Raw genomic sequence first — 16,877 nt, 5'->3', positions numbered from 1 at the left:
CAGCCGACAAATTTCTATAGGGAGAAAACAATAAAGCATTAAGTAACTTTCATACAGTACGGAGGGCGTTGGTTTCCCTGCCTCAGGAGCGCTTATAGATGCTGAATGTATCTGTAGGAAATCAAAATGATTTATATGATATTTTAATCAATTATTTTCTTAAGCATTGCTTTACCATTGAAACTAGGTTAATAGTCCTTGGCCGATTGCTAAGGCACGTCATTGTGTAGTAGCCCAAGGCAGCTGTACTTGCTCGGCTGCAGATAGTTTGCATGTTCCTTCGTTTAATTGGCTCAGACTGCTACAGTCTGCCAACAGACTCAGTCTCCTGCTGCAGATTTGATGGCTTGGGTAGCTTGGGTAACTCCATTTAAAGCTAAATATGTTTTGTTTGCATAAATAGACTAAAAGAGCCTAAAAACTGAAGCAGAATCCTATGCATGTGTCCAGACTATGAACCAAAGAAAAGGATGATGGCAGCCTGCAAAACATTGGATAAAATGTTAAATGTTTCTTAAATCATTTCTATGATAGTCACACATGCCAGCTACTTTATGGCAATGTTGTGGTAAGCTTTGTTAGGGACAGATTCTCTTGGTCACACCCATTCATTACAGTGTCCTATCTTGTGATTTTGATGACAGAACAACAAATGTGATTTTGACTTGGACCATCAGAAAGTGCAGGCTGGACATTCATAAATGCAACAGAATTGTTACCATACAGTTGTGCTATCTGCTCTTACCACAGGTGGGCACACATTCATTTGAGTTGGAAGAGAGGAGGAAGGTGCCAATTGGGCAATAGCAACCCTCCAGTTTCCCATTTGTCATGGCACTGAACTCATTGATGGAATAGATGAATTTTTCATTGTACCTGTAGAAATAACAACATAGAAAGAAGCTTGGTGCTATATGCAAGTCACAGCATAGATGGATGGAAAAAACTGATTGTGATGAGCAACAACAATGGGTTGGTAAATTGCTGTACCATGAATCACAGGTAGGTTCCACCAGAGGGCCACAGGGCTGATACACCTTGGGACTTGGACATTCATACTCTATTAAGAGATGAAGAAAGAATGAACATGTTTTTTTAGTACAGGTCATTGCTGTGATGTTGTCGGTGAGTTGACATTGACATTACACTTTTTGATCGCTTACCACAGAGTCCTTTGCTGGCATTCCTCCAGTCAACACACACTCCAGCCTCAGCACAGGCATCAGCGTAGGTTTGTAAGCTGGTGCAGCCAATGTGATTAATGTGCATGTGGCAAACATCAAACTCACATGCCACAACAAATGGACTGTAGTCAATGATCTTGTGGCAATCTTTAAACACACTGGGGAAGATGGGGTTTATAGTCAGTATGGATCCTGAACACAAACTAGATGCATCATTACACATTATCAAGATGAGACAAGTGAGTAAACCAGTAATGTGTTGGTTGCCAGGCGTGTCTCAAAACTGGAATGTAATTTGTCTAACAAGGCCTTTGCAGAGATGAATTCTTTAGTGCTGTAATGCTATCGAAATGTTTGTTATGGCTTTATTTCGACATGAAGGAAGTGTGTTTTCTATCTATTCACATCTAGACACATGACTGTCTATGACTACTGGTAAAATAAAAATAAACAAAATAAATTTAAAAAATGTGAATTTAAGAATTTGAACTTTTTTTGTTGGTTTTAGTGTTCATAATAATCAACACTAAAACCAATATTTGAACCCGATGTTACAGATGGCTGGTGCCATTTCTGACTTGTTTTCCCTTTTTCCTCCTACAGTACCTGCTTTTGATGATTTCACAGATGGTTGTATTGCAGATATTAGGCACAGGTGTTGGTGTGGGTTGAACTGGATGTTCACAGTAGCTGTTGTTAGCATGCCACGCGTGTGCCATATTAGGACATGAAGGATCAATTTTGCCACTGGGCAACCTGCAGTCATCTGTCCGGTTGTTGTTGCATGTGCCTAGAGAAATCATTAGTAAGTCAGAAGTCAGTCCTGTCCTGATGGTTTTCTAATGAATCGCTAGAATTATGTAGAAGCTGTTTTTTTCAAGACTTAATCATGCTGAATGCAGAATTTGTCAGAAAGCTTCTATCTGTTGTTAAGTATCAGGTGCACAAAGTATTCAGCTACTGTAGATATGCATGCCATTTATCAAATGCTCCAACCTAATATATACAATAAGGTGCTATTAATTTCTACTGCAGAACTCACCACACTGTCCCTCAGTGTTGTTGCCAAATTCACTATAGGGCAGGTAGATACTGAATATGAGCCCAGAGAAGGTAACCTTGGCATGGATTTCGGGGATGACAAGCACTGTATCAATACCAGTGGTAGTTATACGGAAGTCACCATTCTGGTATGCAGGACTTACAGGCTTGTCATTCACAGAAATCTAAAACAAAAAGCAATATGATATAAATGTCACAAACAACGCCTTACTTATTTGTAGGTATGAAAGCCCTTCATTGGACAGTTTTACATGTACGTCAGTAAAATGTATGTAAGTATGTATATAAGCCAAAACCACTGCACTGAAGGCAAAAAGGGTGAGTTGCTCCTAGGAAATGACCTGAGCTTGATTTAAAAATGGAGAAAGTTAGTAGTGCCATTTAATTACCTGGTTTGTGAAAGTGCCATTAATATTCTTCTGCGTAATAAAGATCTTGTAGTTTTTGTAGAAGACAGTGATGGACTGTGGACAGGACAGGCCATCAGGTGCACCACAGTAGTAGTTATCAATCATAACACTGAAGTTGTATATGGGCAATATCTCTTTCACCAGCCAGTAGGAACAGTTGCCTTGAAAACCATAGTAGGTTCCATCGAAGGTGACATAATGGGGGTCTCCCCAACCATAGCAGATACCTTCATACAATGCAGATATAAGCCCAGATGACATCAGTAAAACAAAAGTAAAATTAAAGTCCAAAACAAAATATTGCTACTATTGAGTTTATGCATGTTTAACCTCAGGATTTTGCAATTAAGAATAATTTTAGTGGATCAGACTTACATTGGCATTCATAGTGAGAGCAGCATCCATCATCGTCGGTCACCTCAATAGCAGGGAAGTTATTTGCACAGACTACAGGCTTCTGAGCTGGACAGTATGTCTGGTTGTAGGTCACGTTGCCATTATTACAGGTTCCTACGACACAGTTATTTTCTTTCCAACTTTCACCATCCTACGGGGGGAATCATAGATTGAAATTAAAGAAAAAATAGAAAAGGTTTGTATTATCGTAGAATATCATATACATTAGTGATGCAAAATCCATAACAAATCTAATAACAGCTGATTTAATCAAAAATAAAGAAGTACCTGTCTTGGAGGATTTACATTAACACACTCTTTCCCATGACACTGGTGGTGTTTGGGTACGACTTGACAGCTGTCATTGCAGTACCCTATGTAGCAGTAGCCATCATGGTCTGTCTCATTGTAGACTATTGAGCCTGAAGATGAGGTATGGGAATATCGTTGAAAAATGTGATATCATATAATAGAGAGTGTATTACATATTACATACATGTATGCATTATATGCTGTACATCCCACAGATATTTGTAGACTTATGCACTCTTATATATTATTTTACAACATCAATTAGTGTCTTGCACATTTAGTTGAGTAGTCACTAAAGTTTTTCTTTGACAGATAAATTAGCAGCTGGACACTCTCTCTGCAAGACTATTATGATCATTATGATTATTATTTTTGTGAAGATGCTGATTCTACTGCAACTGTAAATGACCAGCTGTGACGAAATGTAACAGCAACAAATTGAACTGTGCCTTTGAGCGGATGAGCTGATTAACTTGCAAGGGTAAAGTAAATCAAGAAATATGCCGAATTTAACTTTGGTCAACTTTGACAAACACATTCACAACATTGACCAAGAGCAAACCTGAATGACAGCAATGAACTTTGTGGGAACCAGAGAGAACCAGAGAGTGCAAAACCAAAGAAGCTCTCACAGTCTCTTAGCTCTGTTGCATAACCTACTTTCATTTTATCCCCCCACCTGTTGGTGCATATGCTCTATAAAACTTACATTATGGTACAAATATATCTCTTGGAAAAGATGTTTAAAATTTGTTTCCTATTTGTGACCAGGCTGGTTAGCCAGCCAAATGACAGATTAATTTTCTGAGGTATGTTTCCAACCTTTGTGATTGTCTGACTGCTTGTGTTCACTGCCTTGAATTTGTTGTGCCACTGTCATCTGGCTTCAAAATAGCAATAACAATAAAACCCAAAACTATATACCAGTTTTCCTTGATCTATGACGTTAATTGTTCAATAAAAATCTGCTGGTCGCATATTTAAGTGTCAAGCCAACTTATTCATGTGTTCAGCAACATTATTTTAAACTAATTCTCTTCATCTCTTGAACAGAGATGGTTTTTGCACATGCAGAATGCAGACATAGTGTGTATTTTGTGATTTGAAATTCCAGCATTTATTTTGCCATGTACAAGCACGGATATTTGTGACTGGCACAGGCTTCTTTGAGTTATGCCAAAAAATCCTTCTAACTATTTAGCAGCCATTGCTGAGTAGGTGAAAATAAAATTTTGAAATGGACAATCACTTACAAGTTGTTTTATAAATTAGAACTTACCAGGAGGAAAGCTGGTACCATTATGAAGGCAGCTGCAAATTTGTGGCTGAGAAGCCGGTTGAGTGGTCACCCCAGTCACTACATTTAAAGTTGTGGTAGGTGTAGTGATTTTATGGGTAGTTGTAGTGGGATGAGTTGTTTTGGTGGTTGCAGAAACTGTTGTGGTTTTAATCGTAGTTGCAGGTTGAGCTGTTGAAGGACTTGAAGGTGTCATACATCCACAGCATTTGAATTTAATCTCATAATCAAAACACTCTTGCTGAAGACCCTGTTGTTTGTTGTAGCAAATGAGGCCCACATTTTTATTGCAAGTCACAGCTTGTCCCACCTGTGACATGGAAAGACTTGGGTAAAGAACAGCTCTACACTGGACTTCTTCTGGAGCTGAGCAAACAGGATAACCAGCAGAGATTATCCTCTGGATAGTTTCATTCTCTCCACCATTAGGACCTGATGTGGGCTTTCCAAGATTGATCCATCCTGACCAAGCACATGTCACATCATGTCCACCAGGGCAAGATGTAGTTGCAGGTGAATGAGTTGTAGTTGTTTCAGTTGTGGTTGTACTTGTAGTCGTAGTTTGTGGCTGAGTTGTAGTTGTTCTCTCAGTTGTCGTAGGAGGTGCTGTGGTTGCAGTCGTTGAAGGTGTTGTAGTTGGAATCAGAGTTGAAGGTGTTGGACAGCCACAGCATTTGAACTTAATCTCATAATCAAAACACTCTTGCAGAAGGCCTTGCTGCTTGTTGATGCATATGAGGCCAAATTGTTTATTGCAAGTTACAGTTTGTCCCAACTGTGACATGGACAGACCTGGGTAAAGAGCAGCTCTACACTGGACTTCTTCTGGAGCCGAGCAAACAGGATAACCAGCAGAGATTATCCTCTGGATGGATTCATCTTCTCCACCATCAGGGCCTGGTGTGGGCTTTCCCAGATTGATCCATTCTGACCAAGCACATGTCACATCATGTCCATCAGGGCAAGGTGTAGTTGTAGGTGGCTGAGTTGTAGTTATTTCAGTTGTGGATGACAGTGTTGTGGTTGTTGTGGTAGCAGTTGTTGGTGGCTGAGTTGTAGTTGTTTCAGTTGTAGTTGCACTTGTAGTCGTTGTTTGTGGCTGAGATGTAGTTGCTTTTTCTGTTGTGGTCAATGGAGTAGTGGTTGCAGCTGTCGTTGTTGATGAATGTGTTGCAGTAATTCCAGTTGTGGTAGGTGGTGTTGTGGTTGTCGTAGTAGTACTTGGTGGCTGAGTTGAAGTTGTTTCAGTTGTGGTAGAAGTTGAAGTGGTTGTTGGTGGCTGAGACGTAGTTGTTGTTTCAGGTGTGGTCGAAGGTGTCGTGGTTGTGGTTGTAGTTGTTGGTGGCTGAGTTGTAGTTGTTTCAGTTGTGGTTGTACTTGTAGTCGTCGTTTGTGGCTGAGTTGTAGTTGTTCTCTCAGTTGTCGTAGGAGGTGCTGTGGTTGCAGTCGTTGAAGGTGTTGTAGTTGGAATCACAGTTGAAGATGTTGGACAGCCACAGCATTTGAACTTAATCTCATAATCAAAACACTCTTGCAGAAGGCCTTGCTGCTTGTTGATGCATATGAGGCCAAATTGTTTATTGCAAGTTACAGTTTGTCCCAACTGTGACATGGACAGACCTGGGTAAAGAGCAGCTCTACACTGGACTTCTTCTGGAGCCGAGCAAACAGAATAACCAGCAGAGATTATCCTCTGGATGGATTCATCTTCTCCACCATCAGGGCCTGGTGTGGGCTTTCCCAGATTGATCCATTCTGACCAAGCACATGTCACATCATGTCCATCAGGGCAAGGTGTAGTTGTAGGTGAATGAGTTGTAGTTATTTCAGTTGTGGATGACAGTGTTGTGGTTGTTGTGGTAGTAGTTGTTGGTGAATGAGTTGTAGTTATTTCAGTTGTTGTTGAATGTGTCGTGGTTGTTGGTGGCTGCGTCGTACTTGATTCAGTTGTGGTCGAAGGTGTTGTGGTTGTTTGTGGCTGAGACGTAGTTGCTTTTTCTGTTGTGGTCAATGGAGTAGTGGTTGCAGTTGTCGTTGTTGTTGAATGTGTTGTAGTAATTCCAGTTGTGGTAGGTGGTGTTGTGGTTGTCGTAGTAGTACTTGGTGGCTGAGTTGAGGTTGTTTCAGTTGTGGTAGAAGTTGAAGTGGTTGTTGGTGGCTGAGATGTAGTTGTTTTTTCAGGTGTGGTCGAAGGTGTCGTGGTTGTGGTAGTAGTTGTTGGTGGCTGAGTTGTAGTTGTTTCAGTTGTGGTTGTACTTGTTGTCGTTGTTTGTGGCTGAGTTGTAGTTGTTCTCTCAGTTGTCGTGGGAGGTGCTGTGGTTGCAGTCGTTGAAGGTGTTGTAGTTGGAATCACAGTTGAAGGTGTTGGGCAGCCACAGCATTTGAACTTAATCTCATAATCAAAACACTCTTGCAGAAGGCCTTGCTGCCTGTTGTTGCATATGAGGCCAAACTGTTTATTGCAAGTTACAGTTTGTCCCAACTGTGACATGGACAGACCTGGGTAAAGAGCAGCTCTACACTGGACTTCTTCTGGAGCCGAGCAAACAGGATAACCAGCAGAGATTATCCTCTGGATGGATTCATCTTCTCCACCATCAGGGCCTGGTGTGGGCTTTCCCAGATTGATCCATTCTGACCAAGCACATGTCACATCATGTCCATCAGGGCAAGGTGTAGTTGTAGGTGAATGAGTTGTAGTTATTTCAGTTGTGGATGACAGTGTTGTGGTTGTTGTGGTAGTAGTTGTTGGTGGCTGAGTTGTAGTTGTTTCTGTTGTGGTTGTACTTGTCGTCGTTGTTTGTGGCTGCGTTGTACTTGAATCAGTTGTGGTCGAAGGTGTTGTGGTTTTTTGTGGCTGAGACGTAGTTGCTTTTTCTGTTGTGGTCAATGGAGTAGTGGTTGCAGTTGTCGTTGTTGTTGAATGTGTTGCAGTAATTCCAGTTGTGGTAGGTGGTGTTGTGGTTGTCTTGGTAGTACTTGGTGGCTGAGTTGAGGTTGTTTCAGTTGTGGTAGAAGTTGAAGTGGTTGTTGGTGGCTGAGACGTAGTTGTTTTTTCAGGTGTGGTCGAAGGTGTCGTGGTTGTGGTTGTAGTTGTTGGTGGCTGAGTTGTAGTTGTTTCAGTTGTGGTTGTACTTGTAGTCGTTGTTTGTGGCTGAGTTGTAGTTGTTCTCTCAGTTGTCGTGGGAGGTGCAGTGGTTGCAGTCGTTGAAGGTGTTGTAGTTGCAATCACAGTTGAAGGTGTTGGGCAGCCACAGCATTTGAACTTAATCTCATAATCAAAACACTCTTGCTGAAGGCCTTGCTGCTTGTTGTTGCATATGAGGCCAAATTGTTTACTGCAAGTTACAGTTTGTCCCAACTGTGACATGGACAGACCTGGGTAAAGAGCAGCTCTACACTGGACTTCTTCTGGAGCCGAGCAAACAGGATAACCAGCAGAGATTATCCTCTGGATGGATTCATCTTCTCCACCATCAGGGCCTGGTGTGGGCTTTCCCAGATTGATCCATTCTGACCAAGCACATGTCACATCATGTCCATCAGGGCAAGGTGTAGTTGTAGGTGAATGAGTTGTAGTTATTTCAGTTGTAGATGACACTGTTGTGGTTGTTGTGGTAGTAGTTGTTGGTGGCTGAGTTGTAGTTGTTTCAGGTGTGGTTGTACTTGTCGTCGTTGTTTGTGGCTGAGACGTAGTTCCTTTTTCTGTTGTGGTCAATGGAGTAGTGGTTGCAGGCGTTGTTGTTGTTGGATGTGTTGCAGTAATTCCAGTTGTGGTTGGTGGTGTTGTGGTTGTCGTAGTCGTACTTGGTGGCTGAGTTGAAGTTGTTTCAGTTGTGGTAGAAGTTGAAGTGGTTGTTGGTGGCTGAGATGTAGTTGTTTTTTCAGGTGTGGTCGAAGGTGTCGTGGTTGTGGTTGTAGTTGTTGGTGGCTGAGTTGTAGTTGTTTCAGTTGTGGTTGTACTTGTTGTCGTTGTTTGTGGCTGAGTTGTAGTTGTTCTCTCAGTTGTCGTGGGAGGTGCTGTGGTTGCAGTCGTTGAAGGTGTTGTAGTTGCAATCACAGTTGAAGGTGTTGGGCAGCCACAGCATTTGAACTTAATCTCATAATCAAAACACTCTTGCTGAAGGCCTTGCTGCTTGTTGATGCATATGAGGCCAAATTGTTTACTGCAAGTTACAGTTTGTCCCAACTGTGACATGGACAGACCTGGGTAAAGAGCAGCTCTACACTGGACTTCTTCTGGAGCCGAGCAAACAGGATAACCAGCAGAGATTATCCTCTGGATGGATTCATCTTCTCCACCATCAGGGCCTGGTGTGGGCTTTCCCAGATTGATCCATTCTGACCAAGCACATGTCACATCATGTCCATCAGGGCAAGGTGTAGTTGTAGGTGAATGAGTTGTAGTTATTTCAGTTGTGGATGACAGTGTTGTGGTTATTGTGGTAGTAGTTGTTGGTGGCTGAGTTGTAGTTGTTTCTGTTGTGGTTGTACTTGTCGTCGTTGTTTGTGGCTGCGTTGTACTTGATTCAGTTGTGGTCGAAGGTGTTGTGGTTTTTTGTGGCTGAGACGTAGTTGCTTTTTCTGTTGTGGTCAATGGAGTAGTGGTTGCAGTTGTCGTTGTTGTTGAATGTGTTGCAGTAATTCCAGTTGTGGTAGGTGGTGTTGTGGTTGTCGTAGTAGTACTTGGTGGCAGAGTTGAAGTTGTTTCAGTTGTGGTAGAAGTTGAAGTGTTTGTTGGTGGCTGAGACGTAGTTGTTGTTTCAGGTGTGGTCGAAGGTGTCGTGGTTGTGGTTGTAGTTGTTGGTGGCTGAGTTGTAGTTGTTTCAGTTGTGGTTGTACTTGTCGTCGTCGTTTGTGGCTGAGGTGTAGTTGTTCTCTCAGTTGTCGTGGGAGGTGCTGTGGTTGCAGTCGTTGAAGGTGTTGTAGTTGGAATCACAGTTGAAGGTGTTGGACAGCCACAGCATTTGAACTTAATCTCATAATCAAAACACTCTTGCTGAAGGCCTTGCTGCTTGTTGATGCATATGAGGCCAAATTGTTTACTGCAAGTTACAGTTTGTCCCAACTGTGACATGGACAGACCTGGGTAAAGAGCAGCTCTACACTGGACTTCTTCTGGAGCCGAGCAAACAGGATAACCAGCAGAGATTATCCTCTGGATGGATTCATCTTCTCCACCATCAGGGCCTGGTGTGGGCTTTCCCAGATTGATCCATTCTGACCAAGCACATGTCACATCATGTCCATCAGGGCAAGGTGTAGTTGTAGGTGAATGAGTTGTAGTTATTTCAGTTGTAGATGACAGTGTTGTGGTTGTTGTGGTAGTAGTTGTTGGTGGCTGAGTTGTAGTTATTTCAGTTGTGGTTGTACTTGTCGTCGTTGTTTGTGGCTGCGTTGTACTTGATTCAGTTGTGGTCGAAGGTGTTGTGGTTTTTTGTGGCTGAGACGTAGTTGCTTTTTCTGTTGTGGTCAATGGAGTAGTGGTTGCAGTTGTCGTTGTTGTTGAATGTGTTGCAGTAATTCCAGTTGTGGTAGGTGGTGTTGTGGTTGTCGTAGTAGTACTTGGTGGCAGAGTTGAAGTTGTTTCAGTTGTGGTAGAAGTTGAAGTGTTTGTTGGTGGCTGAGACGTAGTTGTTGTTTCAGGTGTGGTCGAAGGTGTCGTGGTTGTGGTTGTAGTTGTTGGTGGCTGAGTTGTAGTTGTTTCAGTTGTGGTTGTACTTGTCGTCGTTGTTTGTGGCTGAGGTGTAGTTGTTCTCTCAGTTGTCGTGGGAGGTGCTGTGGTTGCAGTCGTTGAAGGTGTTGTAGTTGGAATCACAGTTGAAGGTGTTGGACAGCCACAGCATTTGAACTTAATCTCATAATCAAAACACTCTTGCTGAAGGCCTTGCTGCTTGTTGATGCATATGAGGCCAAATTGTTTACTGCAAGTTACAGTTTGTCCCAACTGTGACATGGACAGACCTGGGTAAAGAGCAGCTCTACACTGGACTTCTTCTGGAGCCGAGCAAACAGGATAACCAGCAGAGATTATCCTCTGGATGGATTCATCATCTCCACCATCAGGGCCTGGTGTGGGCTTTCCCAGATTGATCCATTCTGACCAAGCACATGTCACATCATGTCCATCGGGGCAAGGTGTAGTTGTAGGTGAATGAGTTGAAGTTATTTCAGTTGTAGATGACAGTGTTGTGGTTGTTGTGGTAGTAGTTGTTGGTGGCTGAGTTGTAGTTATTTCAGTTGTGGTTGAAGGTGTTGTGGTTGTAGGTGGCTGAGACATAGTTGTTTTTTCAGTTGTCGTAGGAGGTGCTGTGGTTGCAGTCGTTGAAGGTGTTGTAGTTGCAATCACAGTTGAAGGTGTTGGACAGCCACAGCATTTGAACTTAATCTCATAATCAAAACACTCTTGCTGAAGGCCTTGCTGCTTGTTGATGCATATGAGGCCAAATTGTTTACTGCAAGTTACAGTTTGTCCCAACTGTGACATGGACAGACCTGGGTAAAGAGCAGCTCTACACTGGACTTCTTCTGGAGCCGAGCAAACAGGATAACCAGCAGAGATTATCCTCTGGATGGATTCATCTTCTCCACCATCAGGGCCTGGTGTGGGCTTTCCCAGATTGATCCATTCTGACCAAGCACATGTCACATCATGTCCATCAGGGCATGGTGTAGTTGTAGGTGAATGAGTTGTAGTTATTTCAGTTGTAGATGACAGTGTTGTGGTTGTTGTGGTAGTAGTTGTTGGTGGCTGAGTTGTAGTTATTTCAGTTGTGGTTGAAGGTGTTGTGGTTGTAGGTGGCTGAGACATAGTTGTTTTTTCAGTTGTCGTAGGAGGTGCTGTGGTTGCAGTCGTTGAAGGTGTTGTAGTTGCAGTCACAGTTGAAGGTGTTGGGCAGCCACAGCATTTGAACTTAATCTCATAATCAAAACACTCTTGCAGAAGGCCTTGCTGCTTGTTGATGCATATGAGGCCAAATTGTTTACTGCAAGTTACAGTTTGTCCCAACTGTGACATGGACAGACCTGGGTAAAGAGCAGCTCTACACTGGACTTCTTCTGGAGCCGAGCAAACAGGATAACCAGCAGAGATTATCTTCTGGATGGATTCATCTTCTCCACCATCAGGGCCTGGTGTGGGCTTTCCCAGATTGATCCATTCTGACCAAGCACATGTCACATCATGTCCATCAGGGCAAGGTGTAGTTGTAGGTGAATGAGTTGTAGTTATTTCAGTTGTGGATGACAGTCTTGTGGTTATTGTGGTAGTAGTTGTTGGTGGCTGAGTTGTAGTTGTTTCTGTTGTGGTTGTACTTGTCGTCGTTGTTTGTGGCTGCGTTGTACTTGATTCAGTTGTGGTCGAAGGTGTTGTGGTTTTTTGTGGCTGAGACGTAGTTGCTTTTTCTGTTGTGGTCAATGGAGTAGTGGTTGCAGTTGTCGTTGTTGTTGAATGTGTTGCAGTAATTCCAGTTGTGGTAGGTGGTGTTGTGGTTGTCGTAGTAGTACTTGGTGGCAGAGTTGAAGTTGTTTCAGTTGTGGTAGAAGTTGAAGTGTTTGTTGGTGGCTGAGACGTAGTTGTTGTTTCAGGTGTGGTCGAAGGTGTCGTGGTTGTGGTTGTAGTTGTTGGTGGCTGAGTTGTAGTTGTTTCAGTTGTGGTTGTACTTGTCGTCGTTGTTTGTGGCTGAGGTGTAGTTGTTCTCTCAGTTGTCGTGGGAGGTGCTGTGGTTGCAGTCGTTGAAGGTGTTGTAGTTGGAATCACAGTTGAAGGTGTTGGACAGCCACAGCATTTGAACTTAATCTCATAATCAAAACACTCTTGCTGAAGGCCTTGCTGCTTGTTGATGCATATGAGGCCAAATTGTTTACTGCAAGTTACAGTTTGTCCCAACTGTGACATGGACAGACCTGGGTAAAGAGCAGCTCTACACTGGACTTCTTCTGGAGCCGAGCAAACAGGATAACCAGCAGAGATTATCCTCTGGATGGATTCATCTTCTCCACCATCAGGGCCTGGTGTGGGCTTTCCCAGATTGATCCATTCTGACCAAGCACATGTCACATCATGTCCATCGGGGCAAGGTGTAGTTGTAGGTGAATGAGTTGTAGTTATTTCAGTTGTAGATGACAGTGTTGTGGTTGTTGTGGTAGTAGTTGTTGGTGGCTGAGTTGTAGTTATTTCAGTTGTGGTTGTACTTGTCGTCGTTGTTTGTGGCTGCGTTGTACTTGATTCAGTTGTGGTCGAAGGTGTTGTGGTTTTTTGTGGCTGAGACGTAGTTGCTTTTTCTGTTGTGGTCAATGGAGTAGTGGTTGCAGTTGTCGTTGTTGTTGAATGTGTTGCAGTAATTCCAGTTGTGGTAGGTGGTGTTGTGGTTGTCGTAGTAGTACTTGGTGGCAGAGTTGAAGTTGTTTCAGTTGTGGTAGAAGTTGAAGTGTTTGTTGGTGGCTGAGACGTAGTTGTTGTTTCAGGTGTGGTCGAAGGTGTCGTGGTTGTGGTTGTAGTTGTTGGTGGCTGAGTTGTAGTTGTTTCAGTTGTGGTTGTACTTGTCGTCGTTGTTTGTGGCTGAGGTGTAGTTGTTCTCTCAGTTGTCGTGGGAGGTGCTGTGGTTGCAGTCGTTGAAGGTGTTGTAGTTGCAATCACAGTTGAAGGTGTTGGGCAGCCACAGCATTTGAACTTAATCTCATAATCAAAACACTCTTGCTGAAGGCCTTGCTGCTTGTTGATGCATATGAGGCCAAATTGTTTACTGCAAGTTACAGTTTGTCCCAACTGTGACATGGACAGACCTGGGTAAAGAGCAGCTCTACACTGGACTTCTTCTGGAGCCGAGCAAACAGGATAACCAGCAGAGATTATCCTCTGGATGGATTCATCTTCTCCACCATCAGGGCCTGGTGTGGGCTTTCCCAGATTGATCCATTCTGACCAAGCACATGTCACATCATGTCCATCAGGGCATGGTGTAGTTGTAGGTGAATGAGTTGTAGTTATTTCAGTTGTAGATGACAGTGTTGTGGTTGTTGTGGTAGTAGTTGTTGGTGGCTGAGTTGTAGTTATTTCAGTTGTGGTTGAAGGTGTTGTGGTTGTAGGTGGCTGAGACATAGTTGTTTTTTCAGTTGTCGTAGGAGGTGCTGTGGTTGCAGTCGTTGAAGGTGTTGTAGTTGCAATCACAGTTGAAGGTGTTGGGCAGCCACAGCATTTGAACTTAATCTCATAATCAAAACACTCTTGCTGAAGGCCTTGCTGCTTGTTGATGCATATGAGGCCAAATTGTTTACTGCAAGTTACAGTTTGTCCCAACTGTGACATGGACAGACCTGGGTAAAGAGCAGCTCTACACTGGACTTCTTCTGGAGCCGAGCAAACAGGATAACCAGCAGAGATTATCCTCTGGATGGATTCATCTTCTCCACCATCAGGGCCTGGTGTGGGCTTTCCCAGATTGATCCATTCTGACCAAGCACATGTCACATCATGTCCATCAGGGCATGGTGTAGTTGTAGGTGAATGAGTTGTAGTTATTTCAGTTGTAGATGACAGTGTTGTGGTTGTTGTGGTAGTAGTTGTTGGTGGCTGAGTTGTAGTTATTTCAGTTGTGGTTGAAGGTGTTGTGGTTGTAGGTGGCTGAGACATAGTTGTTTTTTCAGTTGTCGTAGGAGGTGCTGTGGTTGCAGTCGTTGAAGGTGTTGTAGTTGCAGTCACAGTTGAAGGTGTTGGGCAGCCACAGCATTTGAACTTAATCTCATAATCAAAACACTCTTGCAGAAGGCCTTGCTGCTTGTTGATGCATATGAGGCCAAATTGTTTACTGCAAGTTACAGTTTGTCCCAACTGTGACATGGACAGACCTGGGTAAAGAGCAGCTCTACACTGGACTTCTTCTGGAGCCGAGCAAACAGGATAACCAGCAGAGATTATTCTCTGGATGGATTCATCTTCTCCACCATCAGGGCCTGGTGTGGGCTTTCCCAGATTGATCCATTCTGACCAAGCACATGTCACATCATTTCCATCAGGGCAAGGTGTAGTTGTAGGTGAATGAGTTGTAGTTATTTCAGTTGTGGATGACAGTGTTGTGGTTGTTGTGGTAGTAGTTGTTGGTGGCTGAGTTGTAGTTGTTTCAGTTGTGGTTGTACTTGTCGTCGTTGTTTGTGGCTGAGACGTAGTTCCTTTTTCTGTTGTGGTCAATGGAGTAGTGGTTGCAGTCGTTGTTGTTGTTGGATGTGTTGCAGTAATTCCAGTTGTGGTTGGTGGTGTTGTGGTTGTCGTAGTCGTACTTGGTGGCTGAGTTGAAGTTGTTTCAGTTGTGGTAGAAGTTGAAGTGGTTGTTGGTGGCTGAGATGTAGTTGTTTTTTCAGGTGTGGTCGAAGGTGTCGTGGTTGTGGTTGTAGTTGTTGGTGGCTGAGTTGTAGTTGTTTCAGTTGTGGTTGTACTTGTTGTCGTTGTTTGTGGCTGAGTTGTAGTTGTTCTCTCAGTTGTTGTGGGAGGTGCTGTGGTTGCAGTCGTTGAAGGTGTTGTAGTTGGAATCACAGTTGAAGGTGTTGGGCAGCCACAGCATTTGAACTTAATCTCATAATCAAAACACTCTTGCAGAAGGCCTTGCTGCTTGTTGATGCATATGAGGCCAAATTGTTTACTGCAAGTTACAGTTTGTCCCAACTGTGACATGGACAGACCTGGGTAAAGAGCAGCTCTACACTGGACTTCTTCTGGAGCTGAGCAAACAGGATAACCAGCAGAGATTATCTTCTGGATGGATTCATCTTCTCCACCATCAGGGCCTGGTGTGGGCTTTCCCAGATTGATCCATTCTGACCAAGCACATGTAACATCATGTCCATCAGGGCAAGGTGTAGTTGTAGGTGAATGAGTTGTAGTTATTTCAGTTGTGGATGACAGTGTTGTGGTTATTGTGGTAGTAGTTGTTGGTGGCTTAGTTGTAGTTGTTTCTGTTGTGGTTGTACTTGTCGTCGTTGTTTGTGGCTGCGTTGTACTTGATTCAGTTGTGGTCGAAGGTGTTGTGGTTTTTTGTGGCTGAGACGTAGTTGCTTTTTCCGTTGTGGTCAATGGAGTTGTGGTTGCAGTCGTTGTTGTTGTTGGATGTGTTGCAGTAATTACAGTTGTGGTTGGTGGTGTTGTGGTTGTCGTAGTAGTACTTGTTGGCAGCTGAGTTGCAGTTGTTTCCGTTGTGGCAGAAGTTGAAGTGGTTGTTGGTGGCTGAGATGTAGTTGTTGTTTCAGGTGTGGTCGAAGGTGTTGTGGTTGTGGTAGTAGTTGCTGGTGGCTGAGTTGTAGTTGTTTCAGTTGTGGTTGTACTTGTAGTCGTTGTTTGTGGCTGAGTTGTAGTTGTTCTCTCAGTTGTCGTGGGAGGTGCTGTGGTTGCAGTCGTTGAAGGTGTTGTAGTTGCAATCACAGTTGAAGGTGTTGGACAGCCACAGCATTTAAACTTAATCTCATAATCAAAACACTCTTGCTGAAGGCCTTGCTGCTTGTTGATGCATATGAGGCCAAACTGTTTATTGCAAGTTACAGTTTGTCCCAACTGTGACATGGACAGACCTGGGTAAAGAGCAGCTCTACACTGGACTTCTTCTGGAGCCGAGCAAACAGGATAACCAGCAGAGATTATCCTCTGGATGGATTCATCTTCTCCACCATCAGGGCCTGGTGTGGGTTTTCCCAGATTGATCCATTCTGACCAAGCACATGTCACATCATGTCCATCAGGGCAAGGTGTAGTTGTAGGTGAATGAGTTGTAGTTATTTCAGTTGTAGATGACAGTGTTGTGGTTGTTGTGGTAGTAGTTGTTGGTGGCTGAGTTGTAGTTGTTTCAGTTGTAGTTGCACTTGTAGTCGTTGTTTGTGGCTGAGACGTAGTTGCTTTTTCCGTTGTGGTCAATGGAGTTGTGGTTGCAGTCGTTGTTGTTGTTGGATGTGTTGCAGTAATTCCAGTTGTGGTTGGTGGTATTGTGGTTGTCGTAGTAGTACTTGTTGGCGGCTGAGTTGCAGTTGTTTCCGTTGTGGCAGAAGTTGAAGTGGTTGTTGGTGGCTGAGATGTAGTTGTTGTTTCAGGTGTGGTCGAAGGTGTCGTGGTTGTGGTAGTAGTTGCTGGTGGCTGAGTTGTAGTTGTTTCAGTTGTGGTTGAATGTGTCATGGTTGTTGGTGGCTGCGTTGTACTTGATTCAGTTGTGGTCGAAGGTGTTGTGGTTGTTTGTGGCT

At 43.5% G+C, this 16,877-nt stretch overlaps 1 protein-coding gene across 1 annotated transcript in view; it reads right to left on the bottom strand.

Annotated features, from left to right (window-relative positions):
- Positions 1–731: 731 nt before the first annotated feature.
- LOC121608148 (mucin-5AC-like) overlaps positions 732–16,877 on the bottom strand; it is a 38,808-nt gene continuing 22,662 nt past the window's right edge. The window contains exons 33-51 of the mRNA XM_041939313.1: positions 16,504–16,707; positions 15,709–15,876; positions 15,336–15,470; positions 14,796–14,943; positions 9,186–11,116; positions 8,868–9,002; positions 7,641–8,366; positions 7,161–7,295; positions 6,655–6,768; positions 6,282–6,416; positions 5,740–5,889; positions 3,341–3,474; positions 3,032–3,203; positions 2,636–2,883; positions 2,227–2,410; positions 1,791–1,974; positions 1,164–1,342; positions 991–1,060; positions 732–876 (exon numbers count right to left, since the gene is read on the bottom strand). Of these exons, the coding sequence (XP_041795247.1) occupies positions 732–876; positions 991–1,060; positions 1,164–1,342; positions 1,791–1,974; positions 2,227–2,410; positions 2,636–2,883; positions 3,032–3,203; positions 3,341–3,474; positions 5,740–5,889; positions 6,282–6,416; positions 6,655–6,768; positions 7,161–7,295; positions 7,641–8,366; positions 8,868–9,002; positions 9,186–11,116; positions 14,796–14,943; positions 15,336–15,470; positions 15,709–15,876; positions 16,504–16,707 (5,297 nt within the window). The remainder of the gene's footprint in view (positions 877–990; positions 1,061–1,163; positions 1,343–1,790; positions 1,975–2,226; positions 2,411–2,635; positions 2,884–3,031; positions 3,204–3,340; positions 3,475–5,739; positions 5,890–6,281; positions 6,417–6,654; positions 6,769–7,160; positions 7,296–7,640; positions 8,367–8,867; positions 9,003–9,185; positions 11,117–14,795; positions 14,944–15,335; positions 15,471–15,708; positions 15,877–16,503; positions 16,708–16,877) is intronic.

This window comes from Chelmon rostratus, chromosome 1 (genome assembly GCF_017976325.1).
Source record: "Chelmon rostratus isolate fCheRos1 chromosome 1, fCheRos1.pri, whole genome shotgun sequence".
Lineage (NCBI taxonomy): Eukaryota > Metazoa > Chordata > Actinopteri > Chaetodontiformes > Chaetodontidae > Chelmon > Chelmon rostratus.
This window is presented reverse-complemented; position numbering and strand designations above follow the sequence as displayed.